Source organism: Stenella coeruleoalba (assembly GCF_951394435.1).
Source record: "Stenella coeruleoalba genome assembly, chromosome: 10".
NCBI lineage: Eukaryota > Metazoa > Chordata > Mammalia > Artiodactyla > Delphinidae > Stenella > Stenella coeruleoalba.
Genome location: NC_137156.1, coordinates 69,602,890 through 69,630,871, shown reverse-complemented (window position 1 = coordinate 69,630,871; position 27,982 = coordinate 69,602,890). Strand labels below are relative to the sequence as shown.

The 27,982-nt window shown below is 54.5% G+C and overlaps 1 protein-coding gene and 1 pseudogene across 2 annotated transcripts; one reads left to right on the top strand and one right to left on the bottom strand.

Annotated features, from left to right (window-relative positions):
- The first annotated feature begins 790 nt into the window (after window positions 1-790).
- Window positions 791-27,809, top strand: TKT (transketolase). The gene is made up of 14 exons (XM_079933809.1): window positions 791-1,083; window positions 10,322-10,439; window positions 11,259-11,372; window positions 12,177-12,274; window positions 16,498-16,689; window positions 18,560-18,678; window positions 20,151-20,344; window positions 21,087-21,251; window positions 22,414-22,570; window positions 24,408-24,538; window positions 25,144-25,227; window positions 25,335-25,428; window positions 26,729-26,851; window positions 27,552-27,809. The coding sequence occupies exons 1-14, from the start codon at window positions 977-979 to the stop codon at window positions 27,725-27,727; spliced, it is 1,872 nt and encodes a 623-aa protein (XP_079789935.1). The 5' UTR covers window positions 791-976; the 3' UTR covers window positions 27,728-27,809.
- LOC307192647 (dihydrofolate reductase-like) lies at window positions 22,600-24,401 on the bottom strand (annotated as a pseudogene). Its single transcript has one exon. The product of its transcript is annotated as a dihydrofolate reductase-like (transcript).
- Window positions 27,810-27,982: the final 173 nt, after the last annotated feature.

Here is a 27,982-nt window from a genome sequence, read left to right as displayed (position 1 = left end):
AGCCTCCTGGGGCATGTGGGGTGGGTGAACTCCACCGACAACATCTGTGATGACGGTCCCCTCCCTACTCCCTCTCGGGGGACCTTCATCCCCCTGGGGGGCCAGGGGACCTGGTAAGAGCAGAGGTGGGTTCTCCTGTCCTTACAGACCTGGAAACCAAATCTAGTGATCTCCCTAAGAGTCAGCAGTGTTATTAGGCCTTAATAACTTGTGAACGGTTTGCCTCTAGTAATTTCTCGGTTAACATTAACTGATATTATCATTACTACTCATATGTATTCTCATTTTCATAATCCTCATCCTCCTACAGGCTCCTCAAGCCCTGGGGTCCCTCTCTGGGGCTGGGGCTCGAGGACAGGGCGTGTTTGCTAGGGCAGAGCTCCCTGCACGCACCAGCCCTGTGACCTTAATTGACCTTACCAGTTTCAGTTTGCTCATTTTTACTAAGGTACAATCAATGAAGCCTCCCCTCTCAGTTTCACTCCAGGGCTTTGTGGAGGAAGGAGAGCGGTCTGCAGTGAAGATGCGAGTCAACAGAAGAACCCTGAGCCGGGCCTAGAACCTGCAGTTATTATCACATTATTTGTGTCGGTGGTTAATCCCGGCATGGCAGTGCAGCCTGACTCACAGGAGCCTGGCAGCCCGCAGCTGCCCCGCAGATTTCGGGCGAAGGAAAGAGGGACGGAGAGGTTAGGCGGGCGGACAGCATCGGGCTGGGTACAGAGACTCCCAGGCTCCCGACGGTCTCGGTTTCCTAACAGCGCCGGAGGGCTGGGGCGGGGCTGCCTCCGCTGGTCCGGGGGCGGGGCGGGGCGGGGCAACCTGGGGTGATGCCGGCGCCCCGCCCCCGCGGGCGGCTCCCGGCACTCTTAACGCGCCCCAGCGCTGCGTCCGGCCTTAGCAGTTGCCGGCAGCTACGCTGCGCTGCGTCTCCGCGTCCTCGGCCTCCCCACCCGCCCGTTCGCCCGGCCGCGCCATGGAGGCCTACCATAAGCCAGACCAGCAGAAGCTGCAGGCCCTGAAGGACACAGCCAACCGCCTGCGCATCAGTTCCATCCAGGCCACCACGGCGGCCGGCTCGGGGTGAGTGAGGGCGCAGGGCGAGGGCGCCGGGGCCGCGGGCACGCCGGCTCCGTGTCGCGCTGCACGAGGGAGGCGGCCGGGGGCGCGGTCACATGGCGGAGCGCGCGCCTCGCAGGTCAGCGCCGGAGGAGCCTTCCGCCGCGCCCGCGCTCGACCCGGCTTCCTCCCGCTGGGGCCCGGCTCCCAGCAGGCCTCAGGCCGGCTCGGCCCCTCATTCCCCGCTGCTCAAAGGCGCAGGGGACGCGCGGCTACGCACTGCGGAGGCCCCTCGCCGGCCGTGCCGGGAAGGCCACCATTAGTGCCCACTCGCCGAGAGACAAGCCCTGTACCGTGCCCTCGGCACGCGCGGCCCCAGGACCCTTTCCTCCCTGGTAACTGGTAACGTTCCACCCACATGTGAGGAAACTGAAGCTCCGAATTTGTCAGTTGCCCGAGGTCGCACGCGGCGACATCTGGAATTTGAACCCGTGCTGCCCAACTCGAGAGCGCCTGTTTTAACCCCTCATCTTGCAGACGAGCCTGGGGGCCCTGGCCTTGTCCCTACCTCAAACTACCTGTCCCCTTCTCCACCTCACATTCCTGTTCAGAGTCACATTCCTGCCACTCTTGGCTTTGGAGCAGGGGTGCTGAGACTCCAGGAGTGGAGAGTGAGGAGGAAGGTGGCCACGTGGATGCAGAGCCCTGGCATCCCTTGTGGAGGGAAGGTCTAAGATCTCCTCTGGGGTGGGGGCAGGAGGAGGGGATGGGGTGGAGGAGGGGAGACTTGGAAGGTTAAGAGAACCAAGAACCAAGCCCCAGGGCCTTGGGGTGAACATACAGGGCCAGCCTCCAGGTGCACTTTCCTCAAGTCAGAGGCCCATCCCCCAGCGTTCTTTCCCGACAGCCCTAATGGCTCAGAAGATGGAGAAAGGCTGTTGCCCATCCCAAGGAGCCTTCTCTGAAGATGGCCAGTTGCAAGGGACAGTAATGATAACTGGCCACTTTGCAGCTGGAGGCATCAGGTGGGGTAGTTGAGAGGGTCAGCTACTGAGTCGCTTCAGAGCCTGTTTCGCCGCTCTGTAAAATGGCAACAGTAGTAGCGCCTACACACTGAGTGGTTTTCAGGATTCCAGCCCTTTGGGGCGGGGCATGAGGCTGCCCAGACAGCATGTGATGGGTTCATGAAATGATTTTGAAGTCTGGCTGGGGAATGGTTTCCAGAAACCTTCCCAGCCAAGTCTTCTTGCTTCTGGCTGGTACCCAATCATGTGGGGTACCCCTTGGCCAGGCAGGGACCTGGCTTACTCTTGGTGCCCTCTCCCCTGCCTGGCACACAGTAGGTCTGCACACCTATATTGCTTGGTGAGTACTACTGGATCCCCTTCCCTTGACCACTTTAGGGGATCATTTGCCCTGCAGAACCTTGTTGAGCCCTGCTGTATGCTAGGAGCTCTCTAGCTAGATTCCTGACGGTCTAGCTGGGGGGACACAAAATAGTGTTACACTTCCGAGCATCTTACAGGTCTAGATAAAACCTGTAGACAATTACAGGGATCTTGAGTGGTCAATAAGTATCCCTGGTGTGACACAGAGCATCCTTTATTGCTAATATTATCTTATGGATTCTGAGAATACCCCTATGAGACAGATGCTGTCATATCACATTTTATAGATGAGGAAAGTGAGGCTAGTGTGTTGAGTGACTTGCCCAAGCTGGTCATTGGTAGCTGTTCCATGCTGTCCAGTGAGGGGCTCCCGTTAACCAAGAAGACTTCTTGGGCAGGCAGGCAGCACCAGGCCAGAAAATGGAGAGAAACTAGAAAGGGGAAGATAAGGCACAGTGATAAGGGATCTCAGTCAGTTTGAAGGCACTTGGAAAGAAATGAAATAACATTTACAGCTGGGGGAGTGGGGCTCCCAAAGGGAGAGGGTGTCCAATGGGTCTCCTGGGTCTTTGTTAGATAGTTAAACTCTGATTTCTATGGGGAAAAGATACTGGATTGGCAGCTAAGTTACACCCAGGTTTACACTGTAATGCCTTAGGGAGGAACTCACTGAACTCAAAGTGTCCATTTACAAAAAGAAAAAGTGCAAGATACAGTGATTCCTGTTCGTTTTAAGCATGCGTAAAAAGTGCAGGAAAGAAATACTTAGGAAAAAACATGCTGCAAGGCCCCCCCCAAAAAAAGAAATACTTAGAAAAAACTTAATTTTTCAGAAGGAAGTAACATTACTATTACTACCTCTTTCACAAGAGATTTTGAAAGGCATGTGCCAAGAGCTCTGTGTGCACACACACAAAAAAAAAACAGTAAAGGAAGACTTGAACAGGTCTCCAGATGTTGGTTTTGAGGCCGGCTATTCCCTCACAGCAATGGGTGCGGTCCATCAAGTGAAGGCTCAGCTTTGAGGCCCCGGCTCTGTGCAGTCGCGGCCAAAGTGACCATCCTGTCAGGTTGTCTCCTTTCTGGGGGAGCTTACACCCCGGTGGTGAAACAGCACTTAGGCCAAGGTCTTTTCATGGTCACTGTGGAGGCTGGACGGACATTGGATCAGTGAGGACCAGGCCATGGTGTTCAGGATTCGGTGAAGTCCTGATATCTCGGTAGCTTTCCCCTTCCTGTGCCATCACTGACCAAGTGACAGTGGACGTCACCAGGCCCGGGAAGTGAGGACACTGGCCTCTGTGTCCGAGGAGCTGAGGGACAGAGCCTGCACAGAGGGCTCCTTGTGGCAACACCCACAGCTTCTCCAGGTCACCTGCCCCTCCCTCCGCGTGCTGGGGGAGCTGTGGCAGCCGTGGCAAGGGTCCAGCTCATCCAGGCTTTAAAAGATAAGACTTGATGGCCTTGTCAGAGGGGCCCTTCCTGCTGAGGCTCATGGTGGAGATTTCTGAGTCCTCAGCAAGCGGGCTAGACTGGCATTATCCAAACAGTGCTGAGTGTCATCTGAGGACGCCGTCAGAGTCAGGCCCGGGTCTGGCGGTGCAGGCTGTGCCTAGACGTCCCCGGGACTCTGACCCACAGTGTTGGGGTGGATACTCAGGAACGTAAGGTCTGGCCAGGCCTGGCTGGTGGGCACAGGGAGACGAATCTAACCCTGGCTGTGTTCCGACTGGCTGTGCCCTTGTCAGAAAGACCCTTCCCATCCCAGGGCCTCAGTTTCCCCATCTCTAAAGGAGAAGTTCACAGATAGGTGGTTTTTGAACTGGGTTTCTCCGGGGTGGGGCTGGGGGACCAGAATGAGCAAGCTCTGGGGTCCTGCCACCTCCTGTTGTGGGTTTCATGTCCTGGGGGATTCACGTGACCTTGAAGTGGCTGGAAGTACATCCCTCCCTGCTACCCAGTTCTGGTGCTCTGAGAGGCTTTGAGTGCTCTCTCTGGGCAGAAAACTGCTGCCTGGGCCTGCTTCTCCATTCTGGCTGTCTTCACCCCAGCCTGGCCCTGACTGAGGCAAGAGCAAGCCCGTTGAGATTACCCCAGCAGCAGCATTTCCCAACTCTGTGTGAGGACACCCGGCTGTCCCGCAATGACCCTGTTCTTTGCCTCTGAACTCAGCAGGGCTGATGGGCAGTGCTTCCTGAAGCTGGGAACCTGGTGCAGCCACCTGGCTAGGGTCTGAGATGTTCTCCTGTCTTCCCATGAGCTGATCACACTGTGGCCCCTGGACCACCAGCTCTGACTCCCCTTGACTTTGCCTCTTTAGGCAGAGGCCTGTTGTCACTAGAGCCCAGTCTCACAAAATCAGGAACTCCCTTATTGCCACAGACAACAGCTACCAGCCCTGGACGCTGGGTCCTTAGGCAGACTCTGTGCTCCCGCCCTGAACAGTGAGGTGAAGTCCACTCCATGGGGTGGGCTGGTGGGAGCTGGCGGTCGCCCCAGCATGTGGGTCTAGCTGGCGGGGGCCTGCACTGTTTGGCCTTCTTGCTCAGAAGTCAGTCTCACCCGTGGCCTGGCTGTAATCTCTGAGGGCTGCACAACTGGCTAAGGGAGTGTGGCTGCTCAGGTATTTCCTCTGCTGGGCTCTGAGCACCTTCTTCCTTTTAAAGATCATCCTGTTATAGCTCTAGTGAGGTATAATTTTCATATCATAACATTCTTAGTGTATGGTCCAGTGGCTTTTAGTAAATTTAGTATATTGACAGTGACTTACAATAAGTTTTAGTGAATTTACCACTTCCCCTTTTAACTCTAATGGATATTTCATATAAACGGAATCCTACAGAATGAGGTCTTTGGGGGTCTGGCTTTTTTCACTGAGCACAATATTTGGAAGGTCGTCATGTTGTAGCATGAATTAGTACTTCATTTCTTTTTATGGCTGAATAGTCCATTGTTTGGATATACTACATTTTGTTTATCCATTCTTCACTTTCTCTTAGCATTTTGCTTTTCTCCTAGCTCTTCTGATGGTAGACTGTGTGACCCTGGGCAAGGTACTTCCCCCCTCTGTGGACCTTAGTGGTCCCATCCTCAAAATGAGAAGGAGGTTTGACTTCGTATCTGGTATCTTTAGAGCTGATATTTACTGAGCAATTGCCGTTTTCCTATGCACTGTGTCAAGCTCTTTACACACAAATGCTACCTCATTCAGTCAGATTCTGCTACTGTCTCCATTTTACATTGAGGAAACTGAGGCTCAGAGAGGTGACATCCTAGAGTCTTGGAGCCAGGATACATCATTTATGTGTGCACTCTTTGTTCCAGATGCTCTTCAGACCCGAGGCTACAACAGTGAAAAGACTCAAACTCCCTGCCCTCCTGGAGCTGGAGTTGCACCTAGGATAGACAGGCAACAAATAGCCACATAGTGTCAGTTGGCGGCAAGTATGAGTGAGGGGGAAAAAGGTTTATTTGTTTTTTTTTTTAACGCAGTATGCGGGATCTTAGTTCCCCGACAAAGGATTAAACACAAACCCACTGCAGTGGAAGCACAGAGTCCTAACCGGTGGACCGCCAGGGAAGTCTTGAAGAAGGTATTTTAGATCGTGAGGTCAGGGAGGGCTTCTCGGAGGGGGTGGTGTGGGGCATAGCTCTGTTTCTTCACAGTCTGAGGTGTGGAGGCAGTCTTTCCAGACAGGAGCCAGCCCAGGTGGTTCTAGGAACAGGAAGAACAAGGATGGCTTGTGTCCTGGCATCCTGCGATTCTCTTGCCTGAGTATTTTCTTTTTTAATGTTTATTTTTTAATATATAAATTTATTTTATTTATTTATTTTTGGCTGTGTTGGGTCTTCATTGCTGCGCGCGGGCTTTCTCTGGTTGCGGTGAGTGGGAGCTACTCTTTGTTGTGGTGCGTGGGCTTCTCACTGTGGTGGCTTCTCTTGTTGCAGAGAACGGGCTCTAGGCGCGTGGGCTTCAGTAGCTGTGGCTCGAAGGCTCCAGAGCACAGGCTCAGTAGTTGTGGCGTACAGGCTTAGTTGCTCCACGGTATGTGGGATCTTCCCAGACCAGGGATCGAACCCGTGTCCCCGGCATTGGCAGGCGGATTCTTAACCACTAGTTAAGAATGCCACCAGGGAAGTCCCCTGAGTATTTTTTTTTTAGTACATACCTAAAAAAGAATACAAATGATGTACATGTTATAAATAACTATCCTGGGTGTACCTACCTCCAGGTCTAAGAACTAGGACGTTATAGTGCTTTAGAACCTGCTGGGTGTCTCTCCCTACTCACAGAAGGAGGGTTTCCCCCAGAAAGAACTATACACTGAGTTTTGCATTTTATTGTTTTCCTTATAGTCTTATAACGTTTGTATAAATTCATAAACAGTGTGGTCTTCCCTGCTGTAGAGATCTGTCAGCAGTGTGCTTTGTTCACGTGTTGTATTTGTGAGATCTTGTTGAGGTTGTTGCATAGTATTCCATTATAGGAATATATTGTCATTAAATATCCTCTTTATTTCTTTTTGGCTGCGTTGGGTCTTTGTTGCTGTGCGCGGGCTTTCTCTTGTTGAGGCGAGCGGGGGCTACTCTTCGTTGTGGTACGCGGGCTTCTCATTGCGGTGGCTTCTCTTGTTGCAGAGCACGGTCTCTGGGGTGCATGGGCTCAGTAGTTGTGGCTCACGGGCTCTTGAGCGCAGGCTCAGCAGTTGTGGTGCACAGGCGTAGCTGCTCTGTGGCATGTGGGATCTTCCTGGACCAGGGCTCGAACCCGTGTCCCCTGCATTGGCAGGCAGATTCTTAACCTCTGTGCCACCAGGGAAGTCCCTTTTTTTTCTCTTTTGAAGAGCTAACTCTTGACTTCGATTTTTAAAAATTGTACATTTGCTTCCTATTTCATAAATTTCCATTTTTTATCTTTCTACTGTCTTTGAGCTCACCATATTTTTTAACTTTTTAGGTTGGACCTTAACTGTTGGTTTTCAACTCATATTTCTTACTTTTTCCTTCAGGGACTTATTTCTTCTTCATAACAGATTATTTTTCTTTGTATTTTTAAGCATGGGAGAGGCTGTTGTAGTGCTCGCCTCCCTGGTTCATTTTCTGAGGCCTTGAGGCATGTGTAGGACATGTGTAGGGTGGGAGAAGGGCCATCTTCCAGCAGCTGGCAGCATTATCTGTTGATAATGGAGAGGAGCCCAGCCAGGGGGTGAGGGATCTTCTCTGCACTTTTTCTGCAGGGAAACCTGTGAGCAAGCAGAGTGAATGCTGAAGGGAAGGGTGGTGGTGGGGACATCTGGAAGAATGTCCTCCCAGAGGTGGGGGGCCTTTGGGAGACTTACCTAGGCCCAGCTGTAAGGCCTCAGCACCACCTTCATAGATTGAACTAATTAGGAGTAAGTGGACAGGTTTTGGAACAAGCTTATAACCCCCATGCGTCACAAAGAGCTGCTTAGTGGATAAAGTTCCCTGCAGCCTCCCACCTTGCCCACACCCCTCCCTGCCTCTTGCCAGTTTACATTCATGGGTTTGTCCTGCACAGCACCTTGGGGTGGGCCCCCGCCCACAGTTGTACCCCCAGGGCAGGCTGGGGTTACAGGAGAATCTCAGGCCCTCAGACCACAGACTCTGTATACTGAAGTTCCTCTAGTAAGTTGCACCTAAAAGTAACTGTCTCCTGTGTGTTCAGCAGTTTACGGTTTGCAGAGCCCCATCTCAATTCTCAGCTCATTTCTTCCCTCCTGCCTGCCCCGTGGTCCGCAGAGGGTCGCGGTCCCAGCCTGCAGATGAGGAGTTGGCGGCCCTGAGAAGTGTGGCATCTGGTCTTCCAGCAGATGGTGGTGGCCGATGGTCACCTGGGCACTTTGAGTTCATTGTCTTAGGGACCCTCCGCCATCCCCACACAGCACCCCATTTACAAGTGAGGAAGCTGAGCCTCAGGGAGGGTGAAGCATGTGCTGAAGTCACAGCCTGAGTGGCCCATATCCCCACCCTGGGACACCTCTCAGAGGGAGTTCCCTGAAAGCTCTGGGGTGCGGTGGAGCAGACACCTGGCCCCCAATGATCCCTTATTCCGTATGTTTTTATTTGGCAGGTATGAAGGTAGGGCTAGTAGTGTGTCCGGGATGCAGGCTTTGGAGAAAATATAGGCTCAACCCCCATGGGTCTCGCAAGGAATGGTTCAAATCAACTACTTCTCAACTTCTGGTGTCTCTTCGTGGGTGACCTCCCTCCCACCACGTCAGCTTTGCCTGGGCCAGGCACACCTCCACCATGTGCAGAAAGTGCTTGTGTCACAGCCCTTTCTCCCTGAAGCCCCTTCCTGGGAACCGCCAGGTGGGCAGGGCAGGCCAAGCTCCCGTCCGTGTCTGCCTTCTTTCTCTTGGAGCAGTTTGGCCTGCTCTCCACCCACATCCTTCCCCCGCTGTTCTCCTAACAGGGTCATGACTTTTGAAAGAGGGTTCCTCAGGGATGGGGCTGCCCTAGGAGGGGAAGGGCAGGAGGTCAGCCTGGCTGGTGTTGACTGGGGTGTCCCCCAGCTGAATTCTGCGCTAGCGACAAGGGAGTTGGGTTCCTGCCAGGCGGGGAAAGGTTTCTCGTTCACATTTCCTCACCTCCCTCTTTCAGGTCTAGTGTCTTTCCCCATGACCAGGAGTTCGTAGAAATGGTTAAGTATAAGACGATTGTGTGCTGGGGATGTGGGTACTAAACCAGCATGGGCAGTTCCGGATTTCTCTACTAATGTGTCTGCTCTGGGAGTGACTCACCCCTAACCCGTGGTGGGAGCCGGCTGGCAGGGAGGAGGGAGGCCCACTGAACTCCAGGTGGTGCATGTGCCCTTGGGTTTGGCAGTGGGCATGTTTTAGTGTGAAGGGCCTCAGAGCAGCGGCAGAAGGCTGCGCTGAGCTGGCTGAGCTGCATGGAGGGAGCGGCTGGGAGGCACGTGCCCTGAGGCTGACATTGTAATCAAACTGCGGACCAGAGGCCTTCAGGAATCACAGCTGTCCTGCCGGGAACTCCAGTCTCCACTCCTGGGCGCTGGGGCTGAATCAATCAAGTGGGTCCTAAGAAACCTGAATAAGTCACATCTCTAAGACATAATCCTTGTACGTTCCCTGGTTAAGTCCTTTGCCCAGTAGCCATTCAAATAACTGCAGCAAATAGAACAAGAGCCTGAAAAAGGGAGGCCCGTTGAGCCACCGCCCCAGGCCTGTCTCAGGCAGGAGTTTTTATTTTTTCCAGGATTGTAGCCTTTGTAGAAGATAAGAGATTGCTTTGCCTTTTAAATTCTGTGCAGAAACATGGTTTCTGGTGGCTGTACCAGCCCTCAGAATGCCCATTAAAAGCCTGCCGAGTAGCCCAGTGATGCTCTTGGAGAGCCCGAAGGCCCAGTTTTCAGACTACCAACCCTGCGGGTGGAGGCTGCTGGGAGCCTTCGTCCGTTAGCCCCTGCCCAGGGCCGTAGGAGGCCCAGCACCCCTGGGGGCCTGGGAGGCCAAGTTGCCCCGACAAGTGGGCAGAGTCCTGGGCAGTCCCACTGGGACTTAGCTAACTGTTCATAGAGGGGCCACCGCAGTCTCCTGGACCCCTCCTCCTTTCTTACTCTAGTCCAGCCCCAGAATTCTTCAATTACCATGACTCTGAGGGTCCAGACTGTTGGCCCCTGGGAGGGTGCAACCCCCATGCTGCCAGCAGTGCCTCCTTGAGACCCCATGTAACCCTCCCAGGAGGGAGGAGCACGTGGCTCTCTGACAAGCCAAGCCCGTGACTCCTTGGGACCTGCACCCCCAGGTCCCTGTCTGTGGGCGTGAGATAAGCCCTGTAGATCAGGGGTTCAGGGCTGTGATGCATGCGTTTGTCTCTCTCCTGGGCCACAGCCACCCCACGTCATGCTGCAGCGCCGCCGAGATCATGGCTGTCCTCTTCTTCCACACCATGCGCTACAAGGCCATGGATCCCCAGAGCCCTCACAACGACCGCTTTGTGCTCTCCAAGGTAGGAGGCCAGCCCTCTGTCCTTCACCTGGGGCTGGGTGGGCCCTGAAATGGTGAGAAGGGGACCTACCTCCCTGGTGTGAACCCAGCCCCTCACCACTCTTCTCCACCTGCTCCGCCCGGCCCCTCCCTCGGTGTCTTGCTCTGTGCTGACCCAGCTGGTAAACTTAACCCCAAGCTAAGGAATAAACAACCGAATTAGTAGCGGATAATGGAAATGGTCTGGGTGTTCCAGCCATGTTTGGTGTTGACAGGCAGGACTGGAGTCCAGGTCGGGGGTATAGCTTTGTGGCTTTCTACACGCGTCTCTGCTGTGCCAGTACCCAGGCCACGCTCGCTCCCTCAAGAGTGGTGATGCCCTGCAGTAGGGTTTGGGATGGGGCGCACTGACCACCTCCGCCCGCCGCCCTGCTTGAGAACCATAGCCACAAACTATGCCATGAAACCCCGAAATCCACCTGTACCCAGGCCTGGCTCCATGGCCTCTGGTCTCCTGGGGTAGGCATGAGAGCTTAGAAGTCTGTCCAGGTCCACTCACACGCCAGAACCCAGGGATTAGGGCTGCCGGCTGCCTGCTGGGGCTTTGGCCTCGGGCCTCACAGCTGCGCTCCCCCTGCACCTGTCCTAGGGCCTGCTCCGCCTTGGCTGTGGGAGCCTTGGGCTGGAGAGGGATGAAAGGAGGGAAGGTAGCCTTCACTTGCTTCCTTTCCTGAAAGGGATACCCAGGCCGGTAGGTTCGGTTTGGCCAGGCCCCGGGTTTCGGGGCGTGGTGGGAACAGCTCCTCATCTGACCCATCCCCCCACCGTCCATCCCCTGCAGGGCCACGCAGCGCCCATCCTGTATGCCGTCTGGGCTGAAGCCGGCTTCCTGCCTGAGGCAGAGCTGCTGAACCTGAGGAAGATCAGCTCTGACTTGGACGGGCACCCTGTCCCGGTAAGTGCACCCCACCAGGAGCCTCTCCAGGCCTCTGGTTCCACTTCCTGTTTCTCAAGGCATGCGGGAAGGGAGCAGGGCACCCACTGAGGAGCTGAGGGGGTGTTGGAGGGCAGAGGAGGGCATTAAAGGAAGGAAGAAGCAGGGGTTTGGGGGCACGCTGTTTACCCCAAGCTTGTGCTGCAGGGTGAGACTTTTAAGGCCCCAGCCCAGGGCACTCTGGGTCAACTGCAGGGAGGGCCTCTCCCCAGGCACCAAACACCGGCTTCCCTTCCCTGCTGGGCCTCCCTGGCCACTTAGACACAGCTTGGGCGAAGAGGTTCACCAGGGATTCTCTAAGGGGGTCATAGCAGGATGCTGGTGACATCCACGGAAGGGGCCCGGTGTGCTCCTCGGGCCGCTGCAAACGTTTGGAGTTCATGGGGTTACCATGGAAACTGTGATGCCCCATCTGGGCACCCACTAGGGCCAAATACTTCAGTTTTGTCTTGAATTCTCCCAACCACTGTGTGAGGTGAATAATGTGGGCTCTGTTTACAGGTGAAGGAACCAAGGCCCAAAGAGATTCAGTCTGTGGCCTGAGGTCACACAGCTCCCTATGGGCCGAGCTGGTATTTGAACCACACCCACAATTACTGCTGTAGGGGAATAATGAGAAGTCACACTCTGCCTTCTGCAGACCTGCCTACACCCCGTGTATGGGTGGGGTGTGGCTTCGAGGCTCCCAAGGCCACAGGGCTAGAATCCTGGGAGGCATTTCTGGGAAACATTGCCTGTGGTAACTGTAGCCCTCTGTCATGACAGAAACAAGCTTTCACCGACGTGGCCACGGGCTCCCTGGGCCAAGGCCTCGGGGCCGCTTGCGGGATGGCCTACACCGGCAAATACTTGGACAAAGCCAGGTAACACTCCCACTCCCCATCCCCACCCACGATGGTTTTGGGAGGGGTCCTGGTGGCCCAGCTTTACTCGCTGGCCCCAGGCACCTCCTTGCCTGCCCAGGGCGGAGTCGGAACTGAGTAACTAACCGTGCATGTGTGGCATGAGGCTGGTACCAGGACCAGCTCCCTTTTCAGATGAGGAAATAGGCTCAAAGGAGTGAAGGGACCTGCCCAGAGTCCCTGGATAGTGACCGGTAGGGCCAGGCTTGCGTCCAGAGCCACATGCTCTTTGGCCAGAGCGCTTTGGCTCACGAGTTCCCGTGTTCCCCCCAAGCCTGGCACCTGGACCCTGGAAGTCTTAGGTGGGCCCACCTCTCGATGCCTGACTAGGTGCCGAGAACCCAGGCCGGAGCCACTCGCCTTTACCTCGGGAAAGGAGAAAAGGGGGTGTTCCGGGGGTGTTTCTGGGCCTCCCTGACCCCTACGTGGCAGCCAGGGAAGAGATGAACCCTGGAGAGAGTGGCCTGTGGAGGGTGAGCAGCCTGGTCAGAGAGGTTTGCTGCTGCAGCACCAGGCAGCTTGGGAGAGAAGCCCCTCGAGGCAGGTTTCAGCTGCAAGGCCGTCCGCCGTGGCCTGCAGACAGGCGTCTGCTGCGGAGGGGAGGCGTGTCGGCTGCAGGCTGTCCGAGCGGTTTCTTCACTCCTTTACCGTTTAGGGCCCTGTGCTCTGTGCTTTATAGGGTTTCAGTTGATGAGGTGATAAGGTGCGTACAGCTGCCCCTCTCACAGGTGGGGAGACCGAGGTAAGGTGTTTGCCTTATGGTGGAGGCAGGATGTGAACCCAGGGTGCGCATCTGGAGTCCACATTCAGGGTCCCCAGGCTGCTCTGAGGGGCCTGAGGGAAGCACAGCAGGCTCGGGGAGCCCTGTGGGCGGGAAGCTTCCCAGAGGAGAGGCCGAGGGAGTCTGGCCTGCAGGCGGCAGGTGGCTGCAGGGAGCCTGACTGGATGCTCCACCCCAGTGAGCGCCTACTGTGTGCAGGGCAAGCTCCTGAGACAGCTCTCCAGGAGGTGGGCTGGGGCTGCGAGGCCTTCCAGACTCAGGCCAGTGTTACCTGACGGCATAGCCTCCCGGGCTGGGCTCTGGGGCCAGGCTCAGCTACACCCAGAAGTGATTCACCATGCAGTGAAGAAAGTCACAAAGAATGGGATGTGTGTTTAAGAGTATTTTATTTGGCACAGAACCAGAGCTGTGAGTTAATTATTCTCTACAGTTGCTTGAAATAATTCCTCGTGAAGGGTCGTTTCCTGACCCTAACATAATGGGAAAAGCCAGTGTAGGGAGATAGCGTTTAGCTGGGTTCTCAGTGGCCAGGGTTGGCTAAGGCTGAGGGGTTAAGGGAATTACCAGGCTGCGCCAGCTGCCAGAGGTCCTGGATCCAGCCTCCAGTCAGGTCTGTCCAGCCATCAGCCAGGGAGCACACATCCAATTGGGTCTGTCCCATTTCTCTTTTCTTTTTTTTTTTGGTTGCACTACATGGCTTATGGGATCTTAGTTCCCCAACCAGGGATCGAACCTGGGGCCCCGGCAGCGAGAGCACTGAGTCCTAACCACTGGACCTCCAGGGAATTCCCCATTTCTCTTTTAAATAATTTTTTTAATTATAAAATACATACTAATCTAAAATACAGGAATGCATTAAAAAGAAATGAGGGACTTCCCTGGCGGTCCAGTAGTTAAGACTGAGCTTCCACTGCAGGGGGCATGGGTTCACTCTCTGGTCGGGGAATGAAGATCCTGCATACTGCGAGGTGTGGCCAAAAAAAAAAAAGAAACAAACAAACTTCTTCCTTATTCTTAACCACCTCTCCCCCATTTCAGTCTCACTTAACAGTGTATCCTATTTCCTCCATGTTATTGTGAGAAAAAACTTAATGGATTTATAATCCTAGTATTTATACAATTTTACCCAATGCTTTTTAGAAAAATCTGAACACTTTCTCACACCCTGTCAAGAGCTAGTGTTTGTTTTTTTTATTTTATTTTTAGTTTTGGCTGTGTTGGGTCTTCATTGCTGTGCGTGGGCTTTTCTCTAGTTGCGGCGAGTGGGAACTACTCTTTGTTGCGGTGCGCGGGCTTCTCATTGCGGTGGCTTCTCTTGTTGCAGAGCATGGGCTCTAGGTGCGTGGGCTTCAGTAGTTGTGGCACTCGGGCTCAGTAGTTATGGCACACGGGCTCAGTAGTTGTGGCTTCCCGGCTCTAGAGCGCAGGCTCAATAGTTGTGGCGCACGGGCTTAGTTGCTCCGCGGTATGTGGGATCTTCCCGGACCAGGGCTGGAACCCGTGTCCCCTGCATTGGCAGGCGGATTCTTAACCACTGTGCCACCAGGGAAGTCCAAGAGCTAGGTTTAATGACTGGATACTGTTCTGTTTTATGGGGATGCTGTAACACGTTTAGACCGTCATCTGTTGTTGGATATTTGAGGTGGTTTCCCAACTCCTGCAGCAAATGTTGGCCGTCTCGTTAGGGTCTCTTCTCTTCATGGTAATTCAGGACTGTGGGCATTTGTAGCCCTACCCTGAATCTAACAGCTTCAGGAAATATGCGGCCTCAGGGTTAGCCCTGGCTTCTGCAGGGCCCCCTTTCCTGTTCACAAGCACCCCCAGTGTCTCCCCACACCGCCTTCCTGACTTGAGTCTGAGGCTATGCTGGAACTCCACGCTTGGCCCCAGTTCAGGTTCCTTGGAAGTGGGTGTGGGGTTGGGAAGGCAGCCAGTCTGCTTCCCTGGAATCCCTTTTTGGGGAAGTCGAGTTCCCTACAGGTTTCTCTGGCTTAGCCCTGTCAGGCTGGTCATTTTCGGGAGCTGCTGTGCCAGACCCCACCCCTGCAGTGTCTTTGGGCCCCCCCTTGCAGCCTGCAAGACCCAGCTTAAGATAAGCCTCTGTGAGTGGGACCTTCTGCTCCTTGTGGGGGAACCAGTGGCCTGGCCTGCTGGAGGCCGCAGAAGCGAAGGTACGGGCCTGGCGTGGCAAGGGGAGGATGCAGGAGCCCTCCCTGACCTGGAGGCCTGCAGGGGTGCTGAGTCATGCTGGCAGCACCACAGCCGTCCCCGCCTCTCTTCAGCTCCCCCTGCCTTGGCCCTGCAGCAGGGAGGCCTGGAGGCCCAACCCACTCAGCAGCAGGGCGGCTGCATCCCTCCGAGCCGTCCAGGCACCAGCCTCGCTCCCTGGGGTCACGCATCTGGACTCTGGGCGGGGGAAAGGGGGTCTCGGCATCCTGCTGCCCCTCCCACTGTGTGCGATCCTAGTCAGCAGGGAGTGGACAGTCTGGGCTGGGCAGTCAGGCCTGTGTTTGAATCCTCGCTCAGCTGCTCCCCAACTGCATGATCTTCAGGCAGGTGCCTTGACCTTTGAGCCTGTTTCCTTGTCTGTGTGTTTTCTTGGGAATAACAACTGCACTTACCTTCTCTGAGAGGGTTACTCAGTGCTAAGCAGAGTTGGGGGGTTGGGGGTTGGGGTCAAGGTCCCTGAACTGGTCTCCCTGCCTCCAGCCTCACCCCTTGGCTCCACCCTCCCCAGCCAGGGAAGGTTCTGTTTCTGGGTAATTTATCGCAACCTTATTGCTCTTTTTACCGTGTCACACTGCCTTTGGAACAATCATGGCTGCCTGTTTTGAGGGCAGGAGATAGCCCCTGGGGTGGAGAAAGCCTAGGCCCAGCTCTAGTCTTGGGTAAGAACCAGCCCCAGAAGTTTGGGAGGAGACCATCCTTCGAGGCACCTGCCGACACCATGATCCCGGCCTTCAAGCCCCCTCGTGCGTGCTCATCTTCACCTGAAGCCTCCCTCTAGGGTGCATCACAGATGGCCTCCCTGGCCCAGCTCCTCTGAGCAGAAAGGTGCTCTGTCTCTCTGGCCCACTTAGCGAGTCCCAGGGCTCCCCCAGCAGTCCTGGTTCACGGTGGGGTGGAGAGAAGTGGGTGCGCTCCGGCAGCGGGCGGCTCAAGGCCCTCCCGCCCAGCCTGCGTAGTCAGCCCCTGCGAACCACTCCACACTGCTGTCTGGAGCTGTTTCTTGGCAGCTGGTACTACTTTCTGGAGCTCCTGACAGCTTCCTTCACAGCCCCTGCTCACTGGGTGTGGACTTGGGGTGGGCACAGCTGTTGCACGTCCCAGAAGGAAAGGCCAGGGGCACGTGGGCCAGGCAGGGGGGCCGGTCTCTAACCCCCCCACCCCCACCCCCCCACAGCTACCGTGTCTACTGCCTGCTGGGAGATGGGGAGCTGTCAGAGGGCTCCGTGTGGGAGGCCATGGCCTTTGCGGCCATCTACAAGCTGGACAACCTCGTCGCCATTCTTGACATCAACCGCCTGGGCCAGAGCGACCCCACCCCGCTGCAGCATCAGATGGACGTCTACCAGAAGCGCTGCGAGTCCTTCGGGTACGTACGAGGCTGTGGCCTGAGCACCCTCATAGCAAAGGATACCTCTGTGCCAAAAGCTTTGCAGATGCAGGGGCTGAAGCCAGAGGTTAAGCCCCATCAAAAGAAGGTCTCCCTTCAGGGTCTGACTCACAGGGCATGTGGCCGCCCTGGCCAGTGCCATGGATCTGTGGGCTGAGGCCCAGCTCTGAGCAAGTTCCTTTATTTGCACGTTGGGTGGTGTCATGGCTCTCAGAGCTTCCACATAATGTGATCTCACACATCCTCACCTTGTTCTTGGGTGAGGAGGCAGGAGGTGCACGGTGTGGACCAGGCTCGCTCAGTACGTCAGGCCACTGGTTACCTCCTGTGACAGGAGGAGGAACAGGCCTCTCATAGGGAAACGGGAGATAGGATTTCCAGATTTCCCCCATGGGCCTTGGATGGTTGTGAATTCAGAGTCACGTGTTACAAAGCAGGGAGGTCCATCTGGGCGGGTGTCAGCCAGAGAGGGCGTCACCTTGATGTCCCTCCCCTACCCCAAATACAAGTTCTGCAATTGGGCTCTGAGGGCCCAGGGCCTTCAAGGCCACCCTTCATAGATGAGCCGATGACCAGGGAAAGTCGAGTTGGAGTTGCAGTACCTGATCACACAGCAGACACAGGGCTGTTATCTCTGAGTGACCTTACAGAGGGAGAAAATGAAGAGAAGAAAGATTCTCTGTTGGACAGGGGAAGAAACAGCCACAACATGCCTCAGGGACAGACCTCCTCAAGGCCACATCGGGCTGGGGACTTGGAGTATAACCCCGGCAGCATCCTTGGGTCTGTGTCCATCACCTTGTGGCTACGAAGCCAGATTCCTTAAGTCCTGGCTTCATCACTTAACTTGCTTTGCGGCCTTGGGCAGATTACTCCACCTTCAGTATGTCAGTTTACATGTCTATAAAATGGGGACAACAACAGGTTTTTGTTTGTTTTTAATAATTTGCTTTTATTCTTTTTTTTAATTTATTTTATTTATTTATGTTTGGCTACGTTGGGTGTTCGTTGCTGCGCATGGGTTTTCTCTACTTGCATCAAGCGGGGGGCTACTCTTTGTTGCGGTGCGCGGGCTTCTCATTGCGGTGGCTTCTCCTGTTGGGAGCATGGGCTCTAGGCACGCGGGCTTCAGTAGTTGTGGCTCGCAGGCTCGGCAGTTGTGGCACATGGGCTTAGCTGCTCCGCGGCATGTGGGATCTTCCAGGACCAGGGCGCGAACCCGTGTCCCCTGCATTGGCAGGCGGATTCTTAACCACTGCGCCACCAGGGAAGCCCAACGACAGGTTTAAATGGGTTAATATGTGCTCAGCCCTGTGCCTACATAGAGTGGGCACTCAGTAAGTGTGAGCTGCTACTTCTGTTACTATTAATCTGCCAAAAAGTGTCCCAAAAGGGATTGCCTGAAAGAGAAGGGCTCCTTCCTCTGGATGTTTGACAACATGACTCATTTTATACAAGTTTCTGGCACCACGTCCACCATCTATGGAGTGATCGGATGTGTCCCTTAAATAAAAATTCATCAAAAATCTAGCAGTAGATTCCAAACCCACTGCATTGTCCTAAAAGCAGCTTTCAGTAGGAAATGAATAGCTCAGGAATGAAAGACAGTAAGTAACTAGGCTTTGCATTACTTAGGAGAGAGGAGGAAAATCTGTTCAAAGGCAAACAAGAGGAAGTAAAACAATGTGAAAAGAGAAAATTAAATGCAAATCGGAATCCGGCAGGTTTGAGGCGCCCCAGCTCCTCCAGCTCTTTTCCAGATCGCAGCCGTGCAGTGCAGCGAGGGCAGGGCCTTTCCCCAGGGCCCTTCTCAGGGCCCTCGCCCCTCACGCCCTCTTTCTGTCCCCAGCTGGCACGCCATCATCGTAGATGGACACAGCGTGGAGGAGCTGTGCAAGGCCTTCGGGCAGGTCAAGAACCAGCCAACGGCCATCATTGCCAAGACCTTCAAGGGTCGAGGCATCACAGGTCTGTATGCTCGAGTCTCCTCCCACCCACCACCCCGGGACTGGGCCCTGCGGCTGACTGAAGAGGGGGTGGTTTAGGAGGCATATGCCTCTGAGAGCCCGTGCCTGGGGTTGAGCCAGCCGCTTCCTTCCTCAGCAGAGTGCACCCAGTCCAGGGAAGGGGGAGCAGGAGACTTGCTGGGCAGCGTGGCTGAGCTGGGATTTAGAGCCTGGTTTGGCTGGTCTCGACTGGGGGTCATGTGTAGGCAGGAGGAGAGGGAGGACTTGGGAAGGACTGTGGGTAAGGAGAGAGGACACTCCCTGCCTGGCATCTGCAGAGCGACCTTGACAGCTCCAGTTGTCTGCCCTGAGCCGAAGGGCTGATGCAGGGAGCCCCAGGAAATCCTGGGGAGACCTAGATTCTTCCCTAGGAGGCAAGCAGGGTACCCCTCATGCAATGGAAAAGTGATTCCAGAGGCCTGTGCAGGTGGGCAGCCCAGGAGCGTCTGGAAGATGGTTCCTGTGCCTGGCCTGAGAGCCGTGCAGACATAAGCCCCTCCCTAGCACCTAGGCACGGGCTCCAGACCCTTGCTTGGGGCTGGGATGGCCCTTGCCCATTGTAACAATGGGAAGATGGGGCTAGAAGTGGCCAGGGACTTGCCCAGGGATACAGGGAGTCTGGCACTAAAAGGGCTAACTGCAGGCTCTGGGCTGGCTTCACTGTGCCATGTGTCCGGCTCTCCCCCTGCCCACCAGGGGTCACGTCCCCCTCTGCCTGTGTGGACTTGAGGTAAATGAGGATATTCACTGGTATCTGGGAAGAAGTGCACAGCTCTGGAACCTTCTGGGAGAGGACTCTGGGATACAGTCATGGCCTCAGTGCCGCTGATGCTGACTCCTCAGGTGTTACCACCACGTGGGATCTGGAAACCTCAACTCCTGGGGGCTGCCTGGTTACTTCTTGGCTTTCTCCAGGCTGTGGTGACATCTGAGGTGACCTTAGAGGAGAGGGTTATTAAGTCTCACTGGTCCCCACACGGCAAGATGCCCCCCCACACAGGGGTTGCACCTGGGGGCTTACAGAGCCCTGTCTGCTGCTCACTGATGCATAGGTGACCTTGGCGGTGCTCCCCCCGCCCTAGGCCTCAGCTTCCTCTCCCAACCTATGCAACAAACTGAGTGTGATTTCTACAGCAGACCCCACGCTGTGCAGGCTTGGGGTGGGGAGGTGATGCAAGGAGAATGGGATGGGGTGGCATGCCAGCAACATTCATCTACCACACATGCCCCCTCCCCACTGGGGGCTCCTGGGGGACTGGGCTGCTGCTCAACAGGGGCCTGCAGTTGAGTGCTGGTCACCATGGTCCTCCTTCCCTGACCCCCATGGTGGCCTGCCCTTGACGTGTGGAGGGTTAGGCCCCCTCGAGCAGCTTCCTGGCCCTCTGGGAGCTTTCATCTTACCTGTCCCTCTGCCCTCCTACGTTGTACCCATAGGGGTAGAAGATAAGGAGTCTTGGCATGGGAAGCCCCTCCCCAAAAACATGGCTGATCAGATCATCCAGGAAATCTACAGCCAGATCCAGAGCAAAAAGAAGATCCTGGCAAAACCCCCGCAGGAGGACACCCCCTCGGTGGACATTACCAACATCAGAATGCCCACCCCACCCAGCTACAAAGTTGGGGACAAGGTACCCAGTTGGGCCTCACTTTTCTGGACTGGTTGGGCTAGGGTGGCAGCGGTTCTCTGGTTCCCCAGGGCTGGGGCTGGGAAAGAGAAGAGAGATTAGATTAGTTCTGGGTGAGGAGGAACCCTGAGATGTTGCTCCTGCCAGTTCTTTCATGGGGTCAGCCAGCTCTGGAATTATTTACATGCAGAGAGGCTCAGAGAGGGCAAGGGATTTGCCCATAGTCACACAGCAAGCTACTGGGATCAAAGCTGACAGCTTCTGAGTCCCCCCCCAGCCCCGGTCCATCATGGCCTTGGCCTGCGCTCAGGACTCCCCCACTTCTGGCCAGGCAAAGGCAAAGGGCAGGCCTGCCCGGCTCTGGGCACTACCCCTTGTGGACCCATCAGTGCCACCTGAGTCAGGCTTTCTGACTCCCAGGCCCTCAGTGTACTCTCGTGCAGAGTGGGGCGCGTTCGCAGGCCTCTTTCACAGGGCTGGGGAAATGGGGTTGTTAGGACATCTTTTCCAGCTCAGATGGTTCATAGCCGGGCTGGAGACAAGAGGCTGCACCCAAGACATTCATCGTTTTAAGTTCTTATTGGCACCCTTACAGAAGTTTCCATAGGGCCATATGCTGCTGGGCTTCCTTTTTCTGCTGTTTTACCCTTTTCCTCCCTGGTGGAAGCTATGGCCCAGAGGCTGAGCTGGGCTCCAGGCCACATGCCCCCCGAGGTGCTCAGCCTTCCCACTCCCCTCCCTACAGATAGCCACCCGCAAGGCCTATGGGCAGGCCCTGGCCAAGCTGGGCCACGCCAGCGACCGCATCATCGCCCTGGACGGGGACACCAAGAATTCCACCTTCTCAGAACTTTTCAAAAAGGAGCACCCAGACCAATTCATCGAGTGCTACATTGCTGAGCAGAACATGGTGGGTGCAGCTGGGGTCTGAGGGGTGCAGGGGCAGGGCTGAACCCCTCCTGTTCCCTTGAGCAGCCGTGTTTGGCAGTGCCAGGTGCCTGCTAGGCCCCAGAAACAGCTAGGACCCAGCATTGACCCTTGACCTCCAGTAACTGGTGGGGGAGGGGTGTTGTGACACCTAAGGGCTGGGTGAGTGCACACGGGGGAGCTGAGCAGGGGATGCTGCACGCAGGCCAGTCGTTGTGGTGGAGGGGCTTTCTCTGGGGGTAAAGGGCCCTCCAGGCGGAAGGGCAGGCACAGCCAGGAGGCTGGAACTAGCAGCCAAAGTCTGCTGGGCCCTTTTATGCACGAGGCTTTGGCCCTTGCTACCCTGTGGAATACAGAGATGAGAGAACTTTGTGGAGCCCTGTCATGCACACAGTTGGGTTAGCAGCTCCTTGTCAGGATCTATGGTGGTTAAATAAGGAACAGTGTTTTGTCCTGTTTTTCAAAATATCCTGGCCGAGGAGCCCAGCCTGGCCTGCAGGCTTCTAGGAACTGGGAGCTTCCTCCCCCTGGAGACCACCTGACTCTGCTGCATCCAGAGTTCTTCCTCCACCTGAACCTGAAGTTGTCCCTGGCTTCCAGCCTTGGCAGCTGGAGGGGCCGGGGCCGGGGGGTGGGGGGGCTGGGGAAGGAGGGCTCCTGTCAGCTGGTGGGTTTCAGAGCTGTGGAGGCGATGCCAATTTAGAACCAGTGCCTGCACTCAGTGCTTCTGGGCCAGCATTTGGGGCCTGGGGCCTCTGGGCATACAGAGGGCTTGCGAGGGCTGGTCTCTGCAGAGGCCTTGGGGTGGCAGGCAGATGGTGGAGGAGACTTGGAGAGGCCTGGGAAGGATGGACCATCCATGCTCAAGCTTACTGGCCTGCTCTGTGAAAGGCTTTTCTTGCTAGAAAAGTGTTCCCCAGGAGAGTGATTTTAAGAGAACTTGTGAAATTACGATTTCAAGTTGAAGGAGTTTGGAAACAGACTGTGGAGTCCGTGGGCGCACAGGATCACTTGCATGGGAGGAGGAGAATTAACAGTTACTAGGATGACGGAACCCTCACCTCCCAAGAGGTGGCCCTGGGGGTCCTGGGCCCCCTGGCCACCCTCTCCCTCCTCTGGGCTGACACCACCCACTCTGCCCCCAGGTGAGCATCGCCGTGGGCTGTGCCACACGTGGCAGGACGGTGCCCTTCTGCAGCACCTTTGCAGCCTTCTTTACGCGGGCCTTTGACCAGATTCGCATGGCAGCCATCTCCGAGAGCAACATCAACCTCTGCGGCTCCCACTGCGGCGTGTCCATCGGTAAGGAGCTGCGGCCGGGTGTCACACCTGTGACGTCCCCGGAGTTCTTTTTATTTTATTTTATTTGTTTGCTTTTTCCCACACATGCACATTTATTAAACCTTTTGAGTACTTTACACAATTTGCTTCTTTTACTTAGCAATTTTTGGCATTTTTCTGTCAGTACTTCATTCTTTTTAACTGCTGCAGATGTTACATTCTATAGACATATTGGTTAGTTATTTCTTATTAATCAACATTTGGGCTGTTTCCAAGTTTGAAAAAGAAAGTTGCGAGAAGTACTCTTGGGTCCATTTCTTTGTTCAGGATTAATTTCTAGAAGTGGAAGTTCTGGGTCCAAACCCAGAATACTTTGAATTTTAATTGATATTGCTAACTTACACTCTAAAAAGGTTGTACCAATTTATAAGGCAGAAAATGCTAATTTTTTTTTTTGGATACTTAATCTAAATCTTTGCTAAGGTGATGGGTAAAACATGTTTTAATTTTCATTTTTTAATTCTGTGAAGTTTAGTTTCTAACTTACTAATTTTGGTTTCTAGCAATATTCATTCTCAATTTTCACCTCTTTGAATTTTTAATTTTAGCCATTATGCTTGATACTAGGTTATTCTTTTTTGTAAAGAGCAGCCAATTCTTATTCTATCATTGTAGCACCCCATGCAATCTCATTGAAGATCAGAAAGTTTTTTAAGGTCTCAGACCTTCTCCTTTAACCACCGAAAAGGTAGTCTCGTACCTGCCTCTTTACTATCTCTGTGGAGTATCCTGGAGTTTTCAACTTATTGACTCCTAGTCTGAGTGAACAGAATTTTTTTCAAAAGTGTGATATAAAGTAATTCACAGTCCCTCTTTTGATGTAATTTTAATAACTGAATGCTAACTCTTCTGTTTATAATCTATTTCTGACCTTTGGACCCATCTGCCCAGCTCCTAGCTCTATAGGCTCTGGTTTCAACTCATGCTGCCAGGGGACGCTGCCACTTTGGGCTGTCTTGGTAGATATTCTACCCTAGGCACGTGCTGGTCACCTATTCTTGACTCTTGATGGGCATTCAGGCAGTTACAGCAAGAAATGTTTCACAAATGGTATCTGATACCGTCTAGTTAAGATTAATGGGGAATAAAAGTACTTTGCTTAAAAAAAAAAGTACTTTGCTTAGAAATAATTATCCATAGATCTAAAGTCAACAACAGTCTCCACAACAAAAAATACATAATTTTTTTTGGGGGGGGGAGGAGGAGGCTTTAAATAGATCAGAAATCACTTTCACATTAATTGTTCTTTTTATATACTTCAAATGTGTACTTAATGCCTTTCTCCTCCTGGACATCAGAAGGAACACCTGGATACCTTATAAACGGAACTGCCTCCCACTATCCAAACCCCGTCCACTTTATTTGTTAATTCTGGTTGCTCAATAAATTTTAAGGCATCATCCAGACTTTTAGCAAGAAAACGAGCTCCCTGTGGAGGTTCCGTGAGTTCTCTACTGAGAACTATATTAATTCTGTCCTTTTAAAGGTCGATTCTTCTCTGGAATGGAGAACCAGGTTTTCCCACCCATAATCACCAAATTCTGTTTACCTGAGCAGGGGCCAGGGCAGGTCCCCATTCTTGCCGATGCCCGTGTTCTGGGACACAGCGACAATGCAGTTTAGCAGACGAACCATGACGGTGGCAGAAAACACTTCCGAGCTAGCACGTCACACTGCCGGGGATAGCCTGCCAGCTTGGCGCGAAATTCTGTCCCCGGACTTCTGAAACAGGGTTTGGGGCCAGGATTCCATTCCACGCATGAGGTCTTACTTCAGCATATCCTTTCCCACACCCCAGGGGAAGATGGGCCCTCCCAGATGGCCCTGGAAGATCTGGCTATGTTTCGGTCTGTCCCCATGTCAACCGTCTTTTACCCAAGCGATGGGGTGTCTACAGAGAAGGCAGTGGAATTAGCAGCCAATAGAAAGGTAGGTCACTTAACTGTTCTTTCTTCGCTGGCAGCTAGCGCTTCCCTAAAGGGACGGGAAGGGAGGCCAGTATGCAGGCCCAGAGCTGATCATTTGCTGCCCCAGAGTGGTGTCTCCTGACCTTGCACTGGTGTTGTGGCTTGGAGGAGTTAGACCAGGAAAAATGAAATACACACCACCTTTCCTGCTGCGTGGCAGACATTGCTAATTGATCACCGCTCTCTTTCACCACTGAGCATCCTGGCAGCCCCTGCCAATCCAGCAGTTGATGCCTGTCTGCCCTCCCTGAGTTGAATTCTCCAAGACGGAATGAACTGAGTCCTGAACAAGAGCCACGCTGCCATTGACTGGAATGTCTCACATGGCTCTCGTCCCTCTGAGGGCAGGGGGCGAGCCACAGCACTCTGGGGCGGGGGGCGGGGGGGGGGGTGCAGTCCTTGGAGGCCAGTCTACCTGATGGAGAAGTTATCTTCCATCTGGGGCTTGGGGCTGGCTGTCACGCAGGAGGAATATTTGGAGAGGCACGTGCTGCAGAGGAAAGACTCCAGTCCTCAAGGTTGGAAGTCCTGCGTCCGGAAATCCTCAGTTATTCTGTTTCATTCCAGGGCATCTGCTTCATCCGGACCAGCCGCCCAGAAAACGCCATCATCTACAACAACAACGAGGATTTCCAAATCGGACAGGCCAAGGTCAGTGTGGTTTATGCCCCAATGAGACCCCGCAGAGAGAGCCTGAGGTCGGGACCCACCCCAGTCTACCAGACTCTGAGCCTCACTGGCCCCCATGTTGCCCCCAGGTGGTCCTGAAGAGCAGGGACGACCAGGTGACTGTGATCGGGGCTGGGGTGACCCTGCATGAGGCCTTGGCTGCTGCTGACCTGCTAAAGAAAGGTAAGGAGGGTGGGACCCACATAGTCTTAGATGGGCTGCTAACTGCACACCCGGTCTTGGGTGAAGAAAAATCTCGTTGAATTAAATGATGAGAATATTACTAAAAGCCAGGCTTGGAGCACTCACTGTGTGCCCAGCATGGTGGCCAGATCAGAGGCCCTGGAGCCTGAATCTACTTAGCTGGCTGCTAATTAAGTCTGTTATTCAGCATCGTTGTGCCTTGTTTCCCCATCCATGATGGAGGTACTATCACCTTCCCCACGGGGCTGTCCTGAGGATTTAATAAACGTGACCTGGCATTATTATTATCATTGCGAGCTCACAAGTGTTAGCTGTAGGGAAGACAGGCATTAGCCTCCCCTGCAGTAGAATCACAACAGATTTCAGCCGTGCTGAGCACCCAGGAGAGGGTGGACATGGGTGTCCTTAGGAAAATGACCTTAGGGCTTCCCTGGTGGCGCAGTGGTTAAGAATCCACCTGCCAGTGCAGGGGACATGGTTCAGGCCCTGGTGCAGGAAGATCCCACATGCCGCGGAGCAACTAAGCCCATGTGCCACAACTACCGAGCCTGCGCTCTAGAGCCTGGGAGTCACAACTACTGAGCCCATGTGCCACAACTACTGAAGCCCACGCACCTAGAGCCCGTGCTCTGCAACAAGACAAGCCACGGTGACTAGAGAAAGCCCGCGCGCAGCAACGAAGACCCAATGCAGCCAAAAATAAATAAATTTAAAAAAAGAAAAGAAAATGACCTCAGATGTGAGTAGGAACTGATAAGCAAAGAGGGTATCGAAGAGGCCCAGGCAGAAGGAACAGCTCTGAGGAACTGGGGGGAGGGCCAGAGCAGGAGCGAGACGGGCTGGAGATCCAGGGGGAGGGTTGACCCATCCTCCTGACCTGACACTGTCCTGCCTGTAGCCACAGCTCCCCTCCCCACCACCCCACATGCCCTCACTTTACCTCAGGGCGGACCCCTGGAGGCGGCCGTCCCTCTGGCTCTCCCTGACAGTCGGTCCAAAGGCCAAGATACTGCAGCCCAGGGCGTGAGGGGAGAGAGGAGGCGCTCCTTTTCCTGCCTGAGACCTGCTGCTCCTGTTAGGCCAGGGAGGCTCCGAGGTGGAGGGGTGGGTGTGGAGGATACGGGCATCACAGATCAACAGAGGAGGTGGCCGAGCCATCGGGGGTGGGCAGCTGTGTGACAAGCCCCCTCGCAGGGTGCCCATCAAAGGCCCCCAAAGGGCAGACCCATGGCGCCCAGCTCCTTCCCCTCAGCCCGCCCTGCTTCTCCTCCCCTCACAGAGAAGATCAACATTCGCGTGTTGGACCCTTTCACCATCAAGCCCCTGGACAAGAAGCTCATTCTCGACAGTGCCCGTGCTACCAAGGGCAGGATCGTCACCGTGGAGGACCACTACTATGAAGGTGAGAGAGCCAGAGACACACAGGTTGGGAGGGCTGGGGGCATAGGGCTGGACATCCTCCTTTATCCCAGCCCCAGGAGGGTAGCTGCGGCCCAGGAAACCCAGAGCAGCTGGGACTTGGCCTCTTAACAGACCTCAGGCTTGGCCTGGGGACCCTTGAACTCAATGGCTGGAATGGCTCCTTGGATCCCTGCCTGACCCAGGAAGCCCGAGAGGGTTCCAGCCGTGCTAAGAGCACACAGTGGTCATGTCCCTGAAGTACCTGAAAGTTAAGGCTGTTGTGCAGAATCAAACCGGGAAAGCAACACAAATTTCTGGCTTTAATGAGTTTTTCACAAAGCCATCCTCTACAAATACACACTACTCTCTCCTCCAAAGCAGGCCCCGGGGGAATAGATGGGCTTAGACCCTGAGATCAAGTGCAGATGTCGGTTGATGACAGCTGCCCAGAGGATGGTGTTAAATATGATTCAGAGGCCATATTTGGGTTAAGGAAAAAAATAAGTACTGTGATTGGTGATGTCTGCTCTGGCTACAGGCATAGGGCACGGTGGTTGGTATATATGCCATCCCCCCATCCTTGGGAAAGGGAATAAACTCAGACTGATTCAGGGCCCGGGGGGGCAGCTAGGGGCTCTGGGGACCCGCCCACTGCTCACCTGAGGCTGCATCACCTGACTCACCTCCTTTCCTTTGTCCAGGTGGCATAGGTGAGGCAGTGGCCTCTGCAGTAATGGGCGAGCCTGGCGTCACTGTCACTCGCCTGGCTGTCAGCCATGTGCCAAGAAGCGGGAAACCAACAGAGCTGCTCAAGATGTTCGGCATTGACAAGGACGCCATCGCGCAAGCCGTGCGGGGCCTGGTCACCAAGTCCTAGTGGGGGGTGGGGGGTACAGCGTGGGAGTGAGTTCTACACATTCCTGAGATCCCGGCAGAGGTGCTCAAAGATGTACCGAGAGGAGTCATAAATATATGTTTTGAGAAAAATGAATTGGCTCCTGAAATGTTTTTTCTTTGATGTGAATGCAGCCAGTGCTGGTTCAGAGGAAGAAGGGTGGAGGGAGAAGTAGGGAGGTTGGCGCAGTTGGTTCTGAGCTGCTGCTGCTGCTTCCCAAGCACCACCAGGTTCGCC